Raw genomic sequence first — 18,510 nt, 5'->3', positions numbered from 1 at the left:
CCCTAAGACTCTAAGTTTATCTTTGTGTATGGTGTAAGAGAATGAACCTAAGGATACATCCTTAGTTTTTCTTTGTGTATCCTAAGTTTATGTATCTTAAGTTTGTGTATCCTAAGTTTAAACTTATCCTAAATTTACCTCTGTGGGAATGCCTGGGTGGCTCAGTGGGTTAAGTCACTGCCTTCAGCTCATGATCTCAGGGTCCTGGGATCGAGTCCCGCATCAGGCTCTCTGCTAAGCAGGGAGCCTACTTCCCGCTCTCTTTCTCTCTCTATGACTGCCTTACCATCTACTTGTGATCTCTCTATGTCAAATAAATAAATAAAATCTTTTAAAAAAATTTTCTCTGTGTATGGTGTAAGAGAATGAACCTAAGGATACATCCAGACTGAAAGTGAAGAAATGGAGAAGCATCTTTCATGCCAATGGGCCTCAAAAGAAGACTGGGGTAGTGATTCTCATATCAGATAAATTAGATTTTTAAACTAAAGACTGTAGTCAGAGATACAGAAGGATACTCCATCATTCTTAAAGGGTCTATCCACCAAGAAGATCTAACAATTGTAAATATTTATGTCCCCAATATGGGAGCAGCCAATTAAATAAGAAACTGTTAATCAAGATAAAGAGTCATAGTGATATGAATACATTAATAGTAGGGGATATTAATATGCCACTCTCAGTAATAGACAGATCATCCAAGCAGAAAATCAATAAAGAAACAAGAACATTGAATGACACATTAGACCAGATGGACCTCATAGATATATACAGAACATTCCACCCTAAAACAACAGAATACTCATTCTTCTCTAGTAAACATGGAACCTTCTCCAGAATAGACCACATACTGGGTCACAAATCAGGGCTCAACTAATACCAAAATATTGAGATTATTCCCTGCATATTCTCTGATTACAATGCTTTGAAACTGGAGCTCAACCACAAGAAAAAGTTTGGAAGGAATTCAAACACCTGGAAGCTAAAGACAACCTTCCTTAAGAATGCTTGGATTAACCAGGAAATTAAAGAAGAACTTAAACAATTCATGGAAATCAGTAAGAATGAAGACACTTTGGTCCAAAACCTATAGGATAAGGCAAACGCGGTCCTAAGGGGGAAATACATAGCCATCCAAAAAGTTTAAAAAAAAACTGAAAAATCCAGAATACACCAGCTGTCTTTATACCTTAAAGAACTGGAGAATCAACAAAACATTAAGCAAACTCCACACACAAGAAGGGAAATAATCAAGATTAGAGCAGAGATCAATGAGATAGAAACTAGAGATACAGTAGAATGCATCAGTGAAATTAGAAGCTGGTTTTTTGAAAGAATCAATAAGATTGATAAACCACTGGCCAAACTAATCCAAAAGAAAAGAGAGAAGGCCCAAATTAATAAAATTGTGAATGAAAAGGGAGAGATCATGACTAACACCAAAGAAATAGAAATAGTCATCAGAAATTATCAATAGCTATATGCCAGTAAGTTAAGCAACCTAGATGAAATGGATGTATTCCTGGAAACCTATAAAATTCCAAAACTGAATCAGGAAGAAATTGACAGACAGAATAGACCAATATCTAGTAACAAGATTGAAGCAGTGATCAAAAACCTCCCCAAAACAAGGGCCCGGGACCTGATGGATTCCCTGGGGAATTCTACCAAACTTTCAAAGAAGAAATAATACCTATTCTTCTGAAGCTGTTTCAAAAAATTGAAGCAGAAGGAAAACTTCCAGACTCTTTTTATGAAGCCAGCATTACCCTGATCCCCAAACCAGGCAAAGACCCCACCAAAAGAGAAGGAACTTTTCAACATGATAAGGAAATCTATGGAAAAAAATCTACAGCTAATGTAGCTTTTAATGGTAAAATACAAAGAATCTTTCCTCACCCCAAGATCAGGAACAAGCAAAGAAATTCTATTCTTACTACTTCTATTCAACACTATACAACTAAAGATTCTGGGCAGTACAATCAGGTTAAAAAGAGAAATACATGGTATCTAGGTTAGAAAGGAAGATCTAAAACTATCTTTTTTTTTTTTTTGATAGATGACACTTCTAGATCTTTATGTAGAAATCTGATGGAATTTGCCAAAAAAACAGCTACTAGAACTAATAAATTAGCTTTGCATGCTCAAAGGATACAAGCATTTGAATGAATGAATATACAACCATTTTATTTTATATACAAACAATGAGCAATTGGAAGTGCTTTAATGTATTTATTAAAAGACATTACTATATTAATGTATTTAATTAATATATATAATATATTAATATATTTATTAAAATACATTATTACACAGCAACAGCACATATTTAGTACTTAGCAATAATTCTGGCAAAAGTTGTGAAAGATCTATAACTAAAAAATACAAAATAACACTAAGAGAAATGAACAATACTCTAAATAAGTAGAGAGACCTTATTCACTGACCTGAATCATTAACATGACTAAAGATGTCAATTTTCTCCCAAATGGTCAAGCAATCCAACATTTTTCTTGCAGAATTTGACATACTTCTTCTAAAATTTACATAAAAATGTCAAGGACCTAAAATAGCCAAACTAACTTTGAAAAAGAAGAAAAAGCTGGAGGACTACCACTACCTGATTTCAAAACTTATTATAAAAGAACAACACTCAAGATAGTGGAGTATTTGTATAATGACAGACGGATCAACAGAACAGGACACAGAGAATAGAAATAGACCCACACAAATATGGACAAGTGATTTTTGACAAAGGTACAAAGGCAAAGCCCTGAAAAAAGGAGTCTTTTAAACAAATGGTGCAGAACTAAATGGAAAACAGAAGAAGAACTTCATTCAATACCTTGCACCAAAGAAGGTAATCCAAAATGGATCATAGACTAACATGTAAAACAAAACCTATAAAACTTCTAGAAGAAAGCATAGAAGAAATCTTTTAAACCAAAGGTTAAGCTAAGATTTATTAGATATGGTGGGAAAATATACAGTATTCATAAAAACAACAAAATAAGTTGAACATCAAAATTACAAAATTCTCTTCAAAAAACTTGAAGAGAATGAAGAGACAAGCCACAGCCTGGAATAAAATGTTTGCAAAGTATATATGTGTTAATGGACTATTCAGAATATATACACACCTCAAAACTCAGTAAGAAGCAACCCCTCAAGAAATGGATGAAATATCTGAAAATACACTTAAAGAAGAGAAAAAGATGGTAATAACCACAAGATGCTCAATATCACTAGTCATAAGAAAAATGCATTAAAACCTCAATGTGAAAATGGCATAAGTTTACATTTTTTTCTTTTTTTTATTAATTTTTTATTTTTTATAAACATATATTTTTATCCCCAGGGGTACAGGTCTGTGAATCACCAGGTTTACACACTTCACAGCACTCACCAAAGCACATACCCTCCCCAATGTCCATAATCCCACCCACTTCTCCCAAACCCCCTCCCCCAAGCAACCCTCAGTTTTGTTTTGTGAGATTAAGAGTCACTTATGGTTTGTCTCCCTCCCAATCCCATCTTGTTTCATTTATTCTTCTCCTACCCACTTAAGCCCCCATGTTGCATCACCACTTCCTCATATCAGGGAGATCATATGATAGTTGTCTTTCTCCGCTTGACTTATTTCGCTAAGCATGATATGCTCTAGTTCCATCCATATTGTCGCAAATGGCAAGATTTCATTTCTTTTGATGGCTGCATAGTATTCCATTGTGTATATATACCACATCTTCTTGATCCATTCATCTGTTGATGGACATCTAGGTTCTTTCCATAGTTTGGCTATTGTGGACATTGCTGCTATAAACATTCGGGTGCACGTGCCCCTTTGGATCACTACGTTTGTATCTTTAGGGTAAATACCCAGTGGTGCGATTGCTGGGTCGCGAAAACTAGAGAGGAGAAAAACAAAAACAAAAAGCCTTGAGAGGTAAAGATAAATGCCAAGCCAAACCAAACAAACCAACCTGTCCAGGTTTCTTCTTGTGATAGAACTTTTATCTAAATGGTTTATGACCCAACATTGCTTTCTTTAACAGTTCAGTTTAAGACAAAGTGGTCCTGAACTGAGCTTCATGGGAAGCTCCAGTTGAAAGTGTCATAAAGTAAAAGTTGTTTACAAGCCTGGTATCATTTAGTAGTTAATCCATTCAAACTGTCTTTTTAAGAATTGTAAATGAATGCAATTACAGTTAAGGTCTACACTATGATTCATACCTGTCAAATAAACTTGATTTTCCAAAAAAACAAAACAAAACAAAACAAAAAACACCTCAATGTGATATTATTATATACTTATTTGAATAGTTAAAATTTAAAAAGCGCTGACCATGCCAACTGATGGCTAGAATAGAGGGACTGGAAATCTTAACCACTGCTGGCAGAAAAGTAGAACAGTAAACCCACTTTAGAAAACAGTTCTGCAGTTTCTTAAAAAGCTGAACATCTACTTATTATATGATCCACTCATTCTACTCATTAAGTTTTTACCCAAGAGAAAGAAAGCTCAGGCCCACACAAAGATTTGTGCATGAAGGTTCACAGCAGTTTCATTTGTAATAGCTGCAAACTGGGACAAATCAAATGTTCATCAACAGAAAATGGCTAAGCAAATTGTGGTATATACATACAATGAAATACTACTCAACAATAAAAAGGAGTGAACTATTAATATGCACGAACACAGAGATTATTCCCAAAAATCATCAGACTGAGTCAAAGAAGCCAAGAAAAAAGTATATATTGCCTAACTCCATTAATATAAAACTCGAGAAGATTCATTGGAACCTATAATGGCAAAAGCAGATCAATAGTACCCCAAAAGGAATAATTACTAAGGGACAGGAGGAAACTTCTGGGGGTGGCACATATGTTCACTATCTTGATTGTGGTGAAGATTGCACAAGTGCACACACATGTCAACACTTAGCTAAACACACAGTCTGTGGTATGTCAGATAAACTGAAATAAAATGGGTTGGTTTTTTAAAAACAAAGTTTAAAAGTAACGAGGTGATGGGCACCTGGGTGGCTCAGTCAGTTAAGCATCTGCCTTCAGCTCAGGTCATGATCTTGGGGTCCTGGGATCGAGCCCCACATCAGGCTCCCTGCTCAGCATGGAATCTGCTTCTCCCTCTGCTTCTGCTGCTCTCCCTGCTTGTGTTTTCTCTCACTCTCCCTCTCTCAAATAAATAAAATATTTTCAAAAAAACTTAAAAGCTAAAAAATTAAAATACTGAAGTGAAAAAGGTGTACTGTATTAGAGAATTCACTCTCTCTCTCTCTCTCTCTCTCTCACACACACACACACACACACACACACAAACTTATTCCAAATAAAATTTTAAAGTGGTGAGGTGAAAAAAGTATACTCTATTTGAGAATTCTCTCTCTCTCTCTCTCACACACACACACACACACACACACACACCCCTTATTTAATATTTATTCCAAGAACTTAACAAAAAGTAGAAACACCCTCATTGCTTCTAGAGGAAATCCAACTCACTTGGGCCCAGCCCAAGGGGTAATTCCGCAGAAGGCCCCCAAGCCTGTAGCCCTGGGGGATCCTTCCACCTGTCCCTCAGGGGATCGCCTACAGCCTGCGCTTGGAGAGCCGCACCTTTGTCCTTTGTCTATAGCCTAAGAAGATCTTGGTTTCCAGAACCTGCCAGTGTCCCCCCACTCAGAGCTGTGCGCCTTCCAATGGATCAGTCCTTTATCCAGGATGCCTGCTGCCATCATGGTTATATGGAAGAGCACCCTGGAGGTTCTTAACTGTCCTTAGGACATGGTTAGGGATCTTGCGAGGGATGCTATAGATAAATAACCATAAGGCACTCTACCACATTTGAACCCTAATTGTACATGACAAGTAGCAATGAGACTCAATTCACAGCCATGAAATTTGGTTTACCAAGGTGACAACATCAGAAGCTGGCATTCGTGGCAGAGAATTCATAACTGCCCCAAAGTTCGCATGGGTGGTGGACACACATTGACCCTTTGTGGAGTTGGTTATAGTGATGGACAACCATAGTTTCAGTTACTTGAACAGAAATGTCTCAAAGGCGACAGAAGATACATGAAATGTGATCAATTTAGTAGATTCCATCTGTCCACATGTAGGCCTTCATGTTTCTTTAATTGGGATTGAGATTTGGAACCAGACACGTTTATCAATGTTGAACAAGGCAACTCCCTGACAGTTTCAGTGACTGGAAAAGTGTTCATCCCTATCCTCTTTTGGCACATGATTCTGGGCATCTGTTTGTGGGCTAGGATTTTTCTAATGTATTTGGATTGGCTTGGATCTCAGGAATATGCTACTGTCATTTGGTGCCAGCAGTCTGGAAATTCCTCAAAGAGGATTTCTTACATTGTACTCTAGTCATTGCTAAACAACTGGGCTATAATCTTGGTATGTCTCACATAAAGGAATTAGGTTTTTGCAGGAAAAAACACTGCATTGTGGGTGCTCATAATACAAATACCAGTGCTTTTTGCAACTGCAGTTATGGAAGTTATTTTAACCTCATGAACCTCAGGGGAGTCTATCTGACAGATATACCTGCTTCTTGAAACGTTATCCCATTGGAATAATGCAGTAACAAGGCAGTGGAAGGTGACAAAGAGTCTAACTGCAAGTCAGAACATTGGTGCAGAAGGGATCCTTGCTGTGGCTCTCATTGTAGACTGAAACCTTAGGAAGACTGTGCTTTTGGACCTTGCTGTATAAAATATAGGTTTGCATCTCCCAGAAAGCTCTGTAGAGCACATGTCTGTGAGTATGACCTTCTTAAGTGGTGCAGTGGAAGCTCAAGGTGCTGACTTAAGGATGCCTACTATTAACACAAAATATGCAACAGTCACAATAAACAATGTGTTTATTGTTTGGCCAAACAATTTTGGCCAAACAGCAAGGAATGCCTCTAAGCTGCTATAAAACAACTAATATGCAAGATCATTTTGGCCATTGTGGTATAGAAGGTTTATAACATATAAAACACACCCTCCTCCAAATTTCGTGTGGGAGAGTGCAGAGTGACAACATAGAAACAATTCCCAATCTTAAACCACACAATGCCATAATTCAGATATCAGTTAATGGTACCAAGTGTTGGGGAACCAACTACAGCTTTGGGAGGCTGATGTTGGACAAGTAAAAAATAGCATCTTTTGTGGTCTAGGCAAGATATAAGATATGTTTAAGGAGCTGTGTCAGTTATCTGATCCTAAACTATAAGTATAAATTAGAAAAATGGCATGGGGAGAAGTATGTAGCAATGAAAAATTATGACAGCAATTATGGGTGGACTCCTGCCTAGTGTGAGTTTACAAGCTATGGAGGAAGCTCAGACAGTGGTCCAGCTCCAAGAGGAAGACCTCTTCATCCACTATTAACAATTTAAAAATTTTTTTTTAATTTTTTCAGTGTTCCAAGATTCATTGTTTATGTACCAAACCAGTGTTCCATGCAATATGTGCCCTCCTTGAAAAACAAAAACAAAAACAAAAACAAAAAAATTCTTGACACAGTAATTCTTTTTTTTTTTAAAGATTTTATTCATTTATTTGACAGAGAGAGAGATCACAAATATGCAGAGAGACAGACAGAGAGAGAGAGATGAGGAGAAGCAGGCTCCCTGCTGAGCAGAGAGCCCCATGCGGGACTCGATCCCAGGCCCCTGGGATCATGACCTGAGCCGAAGGCAGAGGCTTAACCCACTGAGCCACCCAGGCGCCCCAACACAGTAATTCTACTCAAACTCTTTTTCCTTGCTTCTATAGTTTGTGCTTTTATCAGAATACTGTTTTTAATGGAGGCCCTAGCCAAGAAAATATCCTGAGAACTTAAAAAAAAAAAAAAAAAAAAAAAGAAATAGCAGGATTACAAAATATTCACTGGTTCAAAGAAAAATGTCTTTGGAAAGGGAAGCCACTGCATGGTTATTGTCCAATCATTGTCCAATGACCCACAGTTCACTAATTTAGAAAGTCCAATCAATGGCAAATTTTCTTCATTCTTTATGTTTAATTAAAAGATTAACAGTCAGTTAACTTCTGAAATTAAATGTCTTTTGCCTTTTCTTTGTAAGTACTCAGTTCTTTCCATTTAAGTGGTGGCACTCAGTAGGAAACCCTGAAGAGGTGTCCCAGTGCTTTCATTGTATTAACACTGTGGCTATCCCCTCTAACCAGGCGTAAGAAAATGACTGTGTGGCATAATCATGGAGACAAAACATTAAACAGTACAGACTCCCTTTTTTAATATCTGAAGGAGAAATGGTACATGAAATCAGAGGAAAGAATGGGGCTAATACGTAAAATACCCAGAAAAGAGACAAAAAAAAAAATCCTTTATAAAGAGATATAAAAAGGCAAAAGTCATGGAGTCAAGGGAAAGCACAAGAAAATCTGCTTCCTGTTTTTTATGGTTTTCATGAAAGCAGGTGGCAGTCTTAAAATATCTCCAGTGAATCATTTTACAAAGGAAATGTGGTAAAAGGTGAAGTGAAGTCTAAAATACAAATAATATATAGGCCAAATGTTATAGTTACTATCTTGGCTGTTAGAAAGGAACCCTGGAGACCCTAGCTGCCTTTAGCACTCAATTTGATGTCTCTGGGCAGTGGTGCTGATGAATTACCTTTCAAACGTATTTTGTGTGTGTGTTTGTGTATGTGTATGTGTGTGTGTGTGTGTGTGTGTGTGTTTGTAGTGCCACACTCTACAGAGTTGTGGGGACTCTCTTCCCCTTAGCTGGGTAAGTAGACAAGAGAATACAAAATTATATTGGTAAGATAAATGCTATGAAGATAGTGTGCACAGAATTCTTGCAAGCATGGTTATTGGAGCAGAGGGGAGGTGATCAGAAAGGTTTCCCGAAAGGACAGCTGAATTACCTCAGCAGGAACAGTGATAATAAAAATCGTGAGCACTTGTGGGGGTGCTTGCCAAGTATCAGATTCTACTCTAAAATAATATTTTTAAAGATTTATTTATTTAGAGAGGTTGGGAGAGGAGAGGCAGTGGGTGAGAAAGAGACTCTCAAGCAGATTCCCCACTGATCATGGAGCTAGACACAGGACTCTATCTCACGATCCTGAGTTCATGACCTGAGCCGAAATCAAGAGATGGACAGTTAACCAACTGAGTCACCCAGATGGCCCAATCGAAAATAATATTAATTAACTCATTTAGCTTTCACAACAATCTTGACAGGTTGGTATTGTTATTACCCCCATTTTAGAGTTAGAAAAACCGGTCACAGATGGTTTAGATAAGAGTCAAGGACATAGCTGGCAAAAAATGAAGAGTAGGTGAACCTAGGCTTTGCTCTTAGTCATTAAGCCAAGAGTAAGAGTTTAAAAATCTGCAGGGCCAAGAAGTCGGTGCATAGACTCTCAAGTTCTGCCACTTGGTAGCAAAAACACCTGGAACTCACTTTAATCTCCACAAAATTTTACTTCCTTGATCACAACACGGATAGGAGTAGCTTACAAGGTTGTTGCCAATATCAGAGACAGTGAGTTGTGAATGTAAAATACACATAAAAACTCGTGAAATACCTGTCCTCTACTAAGGATGGTAATGTCCTTGCTCAAATTCCAAAGACAGATGGCGCCAGGTTTTTAGAGTGGGGTTCTCTGAGGCATCCTAAAATATGCCAGTCAGAGCATGTACGGACATGATCATTCATCCGTTCAGACTCTTGTTTGACAAATATTTACTGATACTGGGCCCTGTGAGAAATGCTGGCGATACAAATATTTACTGATGTTGGGCCCTGTGAGAAATGCTGGCGATACAAGACTGCCATAGCTGGTGGAAGATAAAGTCCAATAGAGGAGCCGGACTTAAAATAGATAATTAAATATAACGGTGTGAAGAACCACAACGGAGAGTAAAGCCTATGAAAATGTATAAATTAGTCTGGGAGTCAGAAAAGGCCATGATTACAAGGCACTTGATTTGAGACATGAAGTAAAAATATGTAAGCTGGGGGCAGAATGTGAAAAATCCCAGCCAAAGGGAGCACTAGCTATAGGAAATTATCGTCAGCATTCGACAGTATTCGATGATCACTTCGTCCTTCTCGAATTGCTTTCTTCATTTGGCTTTCAGGGTTCATCTCACTAGCTGCTCCTTCTCCTCTTCGTTGCTAGTCTTTCTTCTCCAACATTTAGATGTTGGAGATGTTTCAATTTCTCCAACATTTAGAGTTGGAGTGTTTTAGAGCATTTTCCCCCTTTCTACACTCATCCTGTTGGTGATCTCATCCCTTTCACAGTATCAAAGACCACAGATATGCTGATGAGTGAGTGAGAGAGAGAGAGTGTGTGTGTGTGTGTGTGTGTGTGTGTATCTCCAGCCTGGCGCTTCTTTAAAATCCAGGCTCCTGCCTCCAACTGAATAGTTGGCATCACCACTTGAATATCTGACATCTCAAAATAAATATGTCCAAGCTGAGTTCTTCACCTCCCCCACCCAACCACACCCCTAAACCTGCTTGTGCCAGTCTTCATCTCAGTTAGTGGCAGTTCTATCCATTGAGATGCTCAGAACAAAAAAAATTATTATGGTCATCTTTGAGTCCTCTTTTTGTCATACCTCACACATCCAATCTGTCAGCAAATCCAATCTTCAGAATATATACAGAATCTGATCCCTTCTCACCTCCCCCCGCTATCATCATATTAGTCAAAGCTGCCATCATCTCCCACCTTGATTATTGCCACAGACCCATAACTTGTCTTCTACTTCTATCCTATCCACATCAGTCAATTCCCACACAGGGACAGAATGAATTGTTACAATGTAAGTCATATCTGATCATATCACATATCCTATCATTACTTCACTTGGAATCCTCCAACAGTTTCCCATCTCATTCACAGTGAAAGTCTACAGAAACTTCTACAAGGTCCTACCCAATATACCTCCTGCCACCAGTACCGCCCCTCCCTCCTTACCTCTCTGACCCATCTCCTACATATTCTTCCCTTTGTTCATTCCATTATAGCTGTTCTCCTTGCTGATGTGCTAACGCACCAAAGCACACACTTCCCTCGGGATCTTTATCCTTGTTACTTGTTAACTTCCTTCACCTGCACTGATTGGGGGTATAAATAAAAAGGTCTCAAATTCAGCAAAGAAATCTGACCTAGATATATACATTTGTGAGTTTCCAGAACATAGAAGGCAACTAAAGTCATAGCAGGGTTAAGATTTCCCATGAAAAGTAGAGGGAACAGAGAAAAGGGCCCAAGAGTGGGGGACACTGATGAAAAATAGTTCACAAAGGCAATTACTGGGTTGTAGGGTAGCTCTATTTTCAACTTTTTGAGGAACCTCCACACTGTTTTCCAGAGTGGCTGCACCAGCTTGCATTCTCACCAACAGTGTAGGAGGGTTCCCCTTTCTCTGCATCCTTGCCAACATCTGTCGTTTCCTGACTTGTTAATTTTAGCCATTCTGACTGGTGTGAGGTGGTATTTTACTGTGGTTTTGATTTGTATTTCCTTGATACTGAGTGATGTGGTGCACTTTTTCATGTCTGTTGGCCATTTGGATGCCTTCTTTGCAGAAATGTCTGTTCATGTCTTCTCCCCATTTTTGATTGGATTATTTATTCTTTGGGTGTTGAGTTCGCTAAATTCTTTATAGATTTTGGATATTAGCCTTTTATCTGATATGTCATTTGTGAATATCTTCTCTCATTCTGTCAGTTGTCTTTCGGTTTTGTTTGACTGTTTCCTTTGCTGTGCAGAAGGTTTTGATCTTGAAGTCCCAATAGTTTATTTTTGCCCTTGCTTCCCTTGCCTTTGGTGATGTGGCTGAGGTCAAAGAGGTTGCTGCCTGTGCTCTCCTCAATGGTTTTGATGGATTCCTGTCTCACATTGAGGTCTTTCATCCATTTGGAGTCTATTTTTGTGTGTGGTATAAGGAAATGGTCCAGTTTCATTCTTCTGCATGTGGCTTTCCAACGTTCCCAACACAATTTGTTGAAGAGACTGTCTTTTTCCCATTGGACATTCTTTCCTGCTTTGTCAAAGATTAGTTGACCATAGAGTCGAGGGTCCATTTCTGGGCTCTATATTCTGTTCCATTTATCTATGTGTCTGTTTTTGTGCCAGTATCATACTGTCCTGATGATTACAGCTTTGTAATAGAGCTTGAAGTCTGGAATTGTGATGCCACCAACTTTGGTTTTCTTTATCAACATTCCTCTGCCTATTCAGGGTCGTTTCTGGTTTCATATAAATTTTAGGATTATTTGTTCCATTTCTTTGAAAATGAATAATCAATGGCATTTTGATAGAGATTGTGTTAAGTGTGTAGGTTAAGGTAGCATAGACATTTTCACAATATTTGTTCTTCCAATCCATGAAAATGGAACATTTTCCCATTTCTTTGTGTCTTCCTCAATTTCCTTCATAAGTACTTTATAGTTTTCTGAGTACAGATTCGTTGTCTCTTTGGTTAGGTTTGGGGTGCTATTGTAAATGGGATCAACTCCTAAATTTCTCTTTCTTCTGTTTTGCTGTTGGTGTATAGAAATGTAACTGATTTCTGTGCATTGATTTTATATTCTGACACTTTAATGAATTCCTGTATGAGTTCTAGCAGCTTTGGAGTGGAGTCTTTTGGATTTTCCACATAAAGTATCATATCATCTGCAAAGAGTGAGAGTTTGACTTCTTCTTTGCTGATTAGGATGCTTTTTATTTCTTTTTGTTCACTGATTGCTGAAGCTAGGACTTCTAGTACCATGTTGAATGGCAGTGGTGATAGTGGACATCCCTACCATGTTCCTGACCTTAGGGGAAAAGCTGTTTTTCCCATTGAAAATGATATTCGCTGTGGGTTTTTCACAGATGGCTTTGATGATATTGAGGTATGTACCCTCTATGCCTACGCTGTGAAGAGTTCTGATCAAGAAAGGATGCTTCATCAAAATCAAAATCTTCTGCACAGCAAGGGAAACAGTCAAAAAAACAAAGAGGCAACCCACAGAATGGGAGAAGATATTTGCAAATGACAGTACAGACAAAAAGTTGATATCCAGGATCTATAATGAACTCCTCAAACTCAACACACACAAATTTTTTGATATCATATCAAAAAATGGGCAGAAGATATGAACAGACACTTCTCCAATGAAGACATACAAATGGCTATCAGACACATGAAAAAATGTTCATCATCACGAGCCATCAGGGAGATTCAAATTAAAACCACATTGAGATCTCACCTTACACCAGTTAGAATGGCCAAAATTAGCAAGACAGGAAACAACATGTGTTGGAGGGGATGTGGAGAAAGGGGAACCCTCTTCCACTGTTGGTGGGAATGCAAGTTGGTGCAACCTCTTTGGAAAACAGTGTGAAGATTCCTCAAGAAATTAAAAATAGAACTTCCCTATGACCCTGCCATTGCACTCCTGGGTATTTACCCCAAAGATACAGATGTCGTGAAAAGAAGGGCCATCTGCACCCCAATGTTTATAGCAGCAATGGCCATGGTCGCCAGACTGTGGAAAGAACCAAGATGCCCTTCAATGGATGAATGGTTAAGGAAGATGTGGTTCATATACACTATGGAGTATTATGCCTCCATCAGAAAGGACCAAATACCCAACTTTTGTAGCAACATGGACGGGACTGGAAGAGATTATGCTGAGTGAAATAAGTCAAGCAGAGAGAGTCAATTATCATATGGTTTCACTTATTTGTGGAGCATAACAAATAGCATGGAGGACATGGGGAGTTATAGAGAAGGGAGTTGGGAGAAATTGGAAGGGGAGGTGAAGACTATGGACTCTGAAAAACAATCTGAGGGTTTTGAAGGGGTGGAGGGTGGGAGGTGGGGGTACCAGGTGGTGGGTATTATAGAGGGCACAGATTGCATGGAGCACTGGGTGTGGTGCAAAAAATAATGAATAGTGTTATGCTGAAAATAAAAAATAAATTAAAAAAAAGAAAGGATGCTGTACTTTGTCAAATGTTTTTCAGCATCTACTGAGAGTATTATATGGTTCTTGTTCTTTTATTAATGTATTGTATCACATTGATTGATTTGCAGATGCTGAGCCAAACTTGCAGCCCAGGGATAAATCTCACTTGGTCATGGTGAATAATCCTTTTAATGTACTGTTGGATCCTATTGGCTAGTATTTTGGTGAGAATTTTTGCATCCGTGTTCATCAACAATATTGGTCTATAATTCTTTTTGATGGGGTCTTTATCTGTTTTGGGGATCAAGGTAATGCTGGCCTCATAAAATTAGTTTGGAAGTTTTCCTTCCATTTCTATTTTTTGGAAGTTTCAGAAGAATAGGTATTAATTCTTAAATGTTTGGTATTTAAAGTCATCTGATCCTGGATTCTTGTTGGGAGATTTTTGATGACTGCTTCAATTTCCTTATTGGTTATGGGTCTGTTCAGGTTTTCTGTTTCTTCCTGGTTCAGTTTTGGTAGTTTGTATGTCTCTAGGAATGCATCTATTTCTTCCAGATTGTAAAATTTGCTGGTGTATAGTTGCTTATAATATGTTCTTATAATTGTTTGTATTTTGGTTATGATCTCTCCTCTTTCATTCATGATTTTATTTATTTGGGTCCTTTCTCTTTTCTTTTTGGGAAGTCTGGCCAGAGGTTTATCAATCTTATTAATTCTTTCAAAGAACCAGCTCCTAGTTTCATTGATTTGTTCTACTGTTCTTTTGGTTTCTATTTCATTGATTTCTGCTCTGATCTTTATTATTTCTCTTCTCCTGCTGGGTTTAGCCTTTCTTTGTTGTTCTTTTTCCAGCTCCTTTAGGTGTAGAGTTAGGTTGTGTACTTGAGATCTTTCTTATTTCTTGAGAAAGTCTTGTATTGCTGTATACTTTCCTCTCAGGACCACCTTTGCTATGTCCCAAAGATTTTGAATAGTTGTGCTTTCATTTTGTTTCCATGAATTTTTTAAAATTCTTCTCTAATTTCCTGGTTGACCCATTCATTCTTTAGTAGGACATTCTTTAGCCTCCATGTATTTAAGTTCTTTCCAACTTTCCTCTTGTGATTGAGTTCTAGTTTCAGAGCATTGTTGTCTTAATATGCAGGAAATAATCCCAATCTTTTGATACCAGTTGAGACCTGATTTGTGACCCAGGATGTGACCGATTCTGGAGAATGCTCCATGTGCACTAGAGAAGAATGTGTATTCTGTTGTTTTGGGGTGGAATGTTCTAAATACATCTGTGATATACATCTGGTCCAGTGTATCATTTAAAGCCTTTATTTGTTTGTTGATTTGATCAAAACTTTTGCTTTGATGATGTATCCATTTCAGTAAGGGGGTGTTAAAGTCCCCTACTATTATTGTATTATTGTTGATGTTTTCTTTGATTTTGTTATTAATTGGTTTATGTAATTGGGTGCTCCCATGCTAGGAGCATAGATATTTTAAATTGTTAGATCTTAATGTTGGACAGAGACTTTAAGTGTCCTTCCACATCACTTATTATAGTCTTTTAGCCAAAACAATCTTGAAAGGAAAGAACAGTTCTGAGGCCTCATACTTCTGATTCTGAAAGTGCGTCCCACAGGGTTAATGAGGTAAAAATTAGTAGAAAACTTAAAAGCTTGCTTTTCAGAGAAATGCTTCCCCTTAATTAGCTAGCTACCGTTTCTTTTCACACCTCACCAACAAATACACCAGCCTTCTCTGCATTAGCCTGGACTCAGGGTCAACTGATACACCCATCGAGTCAATACCTGCACACATGAGCCAAGTGTTCCACAGTTACCTCAGCTTCATCATGTTAAAAGTCTTCACCCTAGAAGGAATGCAAGCTTCATTATCCTATGGTGTGTGTATAGGCACATTTTTTTAGTAAGCCCACACAACCTTACACCTGCCTTTACAAGCCATGACAAAGTTCCCCTTTCTGCATATTCATCCTAAACCCTAAATTTAAGAAAAAAAACCTTGCTCACCCCCTGCTCAGGGAGTCACAGCTTTGGAAATTATTCCCCATGATCTCATTTGCTGCAAATAAAGATTAGTTTATGTGACAAGGCTACCTGGTGTAATAGCTATCTGTAACTCACCAAGGAACGAACTCGCATTAGTCCAGTTACAACTTCAAAACTTACTACAAAGCTACAGTAACCCAAGTGTGTGGCTGGCATAAAAATAAACATATAAATGAAACAGGGAGCCCAGACCTTCACATAAGCCTTCATATATGTAGTTAAGTGATTTTCAACAAGAGTGTCATGACTATTCAATGAGAAATGCAAGTCTTTTCAACAAATGGTGCTGGGAAAACTGTATTCCCAGATGCAAATGAATGAAGTTGTAGATCCTTATCTAACATCAAATATAAAAATTAATTCAAATATAAGACCTAAACTTAAGAGCTTAAACTATCTAAATACGTAGAAGAAAATGCAGGTGGGAAATACTTAACGACACTGGATTTGGCAATGATTTCTTCGAAATGACACCAAAATTAGAACTGTGCCCCACAGGGTTAAAGAGGTTAAAACTTGTCACCAGCAAGACCTCCTACTGACACCCCTTCTTCTTCACAGGAGTTAACCTTATCTTTTATAGGCAAGCAACAGGAAAAGCTGCACAGGCCTAACCAGTTTGAGATTGACCACACCAGAGCAAGTGGGCCATAAAGTATCTGACAGTTACCTCTACCTCACTGTACCATTAAACTCTCCACCCAAGGACAAGTACAAGCTCTATTAACTAACACAGGATACATGTATAGGCATTTCTTCAAAGCAGTCTATACAACCTATGTCCACCTCTCCATGCAATAACAAAGCTCACCTTCCTGTTCATCCTGACCCTAAATTAAAAAAACCCATTCACTCCCATGGTAAGTTATTCCCTGTGATCTTATTTGTTGAAAATAAAGTTTCCTTTGTGTGACAGCTCTATTCAGTGTAATCTTTATCTGTAATCTTTATCTGTAACTCACCTCATCTTTATCTGTAATCTTTTTCTGTAACTCACCAAAGAGCAAACTCAATGTTACCTGGTCACAAAGTCATAGGTAACAAAAGAATAACCTAGACTTCATCAAAATTAAAAACTTTTGGACATTAAAGAGTACCATCAACAGAGTGAAAAACCACCCACAGAATAGAAAATATTTACAAATCATGTATCTGTCAAGGGATTAACACCCAGAATATATAAAGAACTCTTAAAACTCAACAACAAAAAAAGCCAATTAAAAATGTGCTAATAGGGGTGCCTGGGTGGCTCAGTTGTTAAGCATCTGCCTTCAGCTCAGTTCATGATCCCAGGGGCCTGGAATCAAGCCCCACATCGGGCCCCCTGCTCCTCAGGAAGCCTCCTTCTCCCTCTCCCACTCCTTCTGCTTGTGTTCCCTCTTTTGTTGTATATCTGTCAAATAAATAAATAAATAAAATCTTTTTTAAAAATGTGCAAATAACTTGAGATGTTTCCTGAAAAATACCGTTTCCATATCATTTTGAGATTATTTTTAATAAAATACGTCAATTTTTTTAAAAAAGATACACAAAGGGCACATAAAAAGAAGCTCAACATCCCCAATCATTAGATGGGTGGGATACTGTGACTCTTAATAAGAACTATACATTTGATTTTCATCACCTTCCTGGCACAGAGCTCCTAAAAACCTTAGGATTTCCTAAGTAAGGAGTCATAACGATACCTTTTGTATTATGAGGTGACTTCTGGAATGCCCTGAGATAACCTGATAGGGGCTGGTCACCTGAAGAACCAACCACGTGACTAGGATGTTGGGATTTTTCAGTCCCTCCCCTACCCCATGAGTAAAAGGGATGGAGATTAAATTCAATCACTAATGGCCAATGACTTAACCAAGCATCTCTGTGTAATGAAGCCTTCGCAAAAGCCCAAAAGAACAGTGTTCAAAGAGCTTCCGAGTTGGTGAACATGTGACCATATGGGAAGAGTAGTACACCCAGGAAAGTCACAGAAGCTCTGTACCCCTTCCCACATCTCTTCCAACTGGCTGTTCCTGAATTGTATTACCACCTTTCATAAACAAGCTGGTATTCTAGGAAGTAAATTGTTTCTGAGTTCTGTGTGCCACTCTAGCAAATTAATCTAACTGGAAGAGGAGGTCATGGGCAAGCAGTTAGAGGCCCAAGAGACAACCTGGACTTGCAATTGGCATCTGGAGCAGGTAGTCTTGTAGACTGTGCCCTTAACCTGTGGGATCTGACATTGTCTCCAGGTAGATGGTGTCAGAATTGAGTTGAATTGTAGGTCAGAATTGAGCTGAATTACAGGACACCTAGCTGGGGTCTTAGAGAATGGTGGTTTGGGAAAAATACACACATTGGAATTGATGTCAGAACTGTATGAAGTAAATGCAGACCAAACCCACAATGAGAAATCACTTCACATCAATTAGGATGGCTAATTTCAAAACAAACAACAACAACAAAAACAAAAAGTCTGTAACAATAACCC

General features: G+C 38.2%; 1 protein-coding gene across 1 annotated transcript in view; it reads right to left on the bottom strand.

Annotated features, from left to right (window-relative positions):
* Positions 1 to 3,502: 3,502 nt before the first annotated feature.
* Positions 3,503 to 18,510, bottom strand: part of MED6 (mediator complex subunit 6) — a 42,410-nt gene continuing 27,402 nt past the window's right edge. Inside the window, exon 7 of the mRNA XM_059182940.1 lies at positions 3,503 to 3,908. Within this exon, the coding sequence (XP_059038923.1) occupies positions 3,867 to 3,908 (42 nt within the window). The 3' untranslated portion in view covers positions 3,503 to 3,866. The remainder of the gene's footprint in view (positions 3,909 to 18,510) is intronic.

Source organism: Mustela lutreola, chromosome 7 (assembly GCF_030435805.1).
Source record: "Mustela lutreola isolate mMusLut2 chromosome 7, mMusLut2.pri, whole genome shotgun sequence".
NCBI classification, from domain to species: Eukaryota; Metazoa; Chordata; class Mammalia; order Carnivora; family Mustelidae; genus Mustela; species Mustela lutreola.
This window is presented reverse-complemented; position numbering and strand designations above follow the sequence as displayed.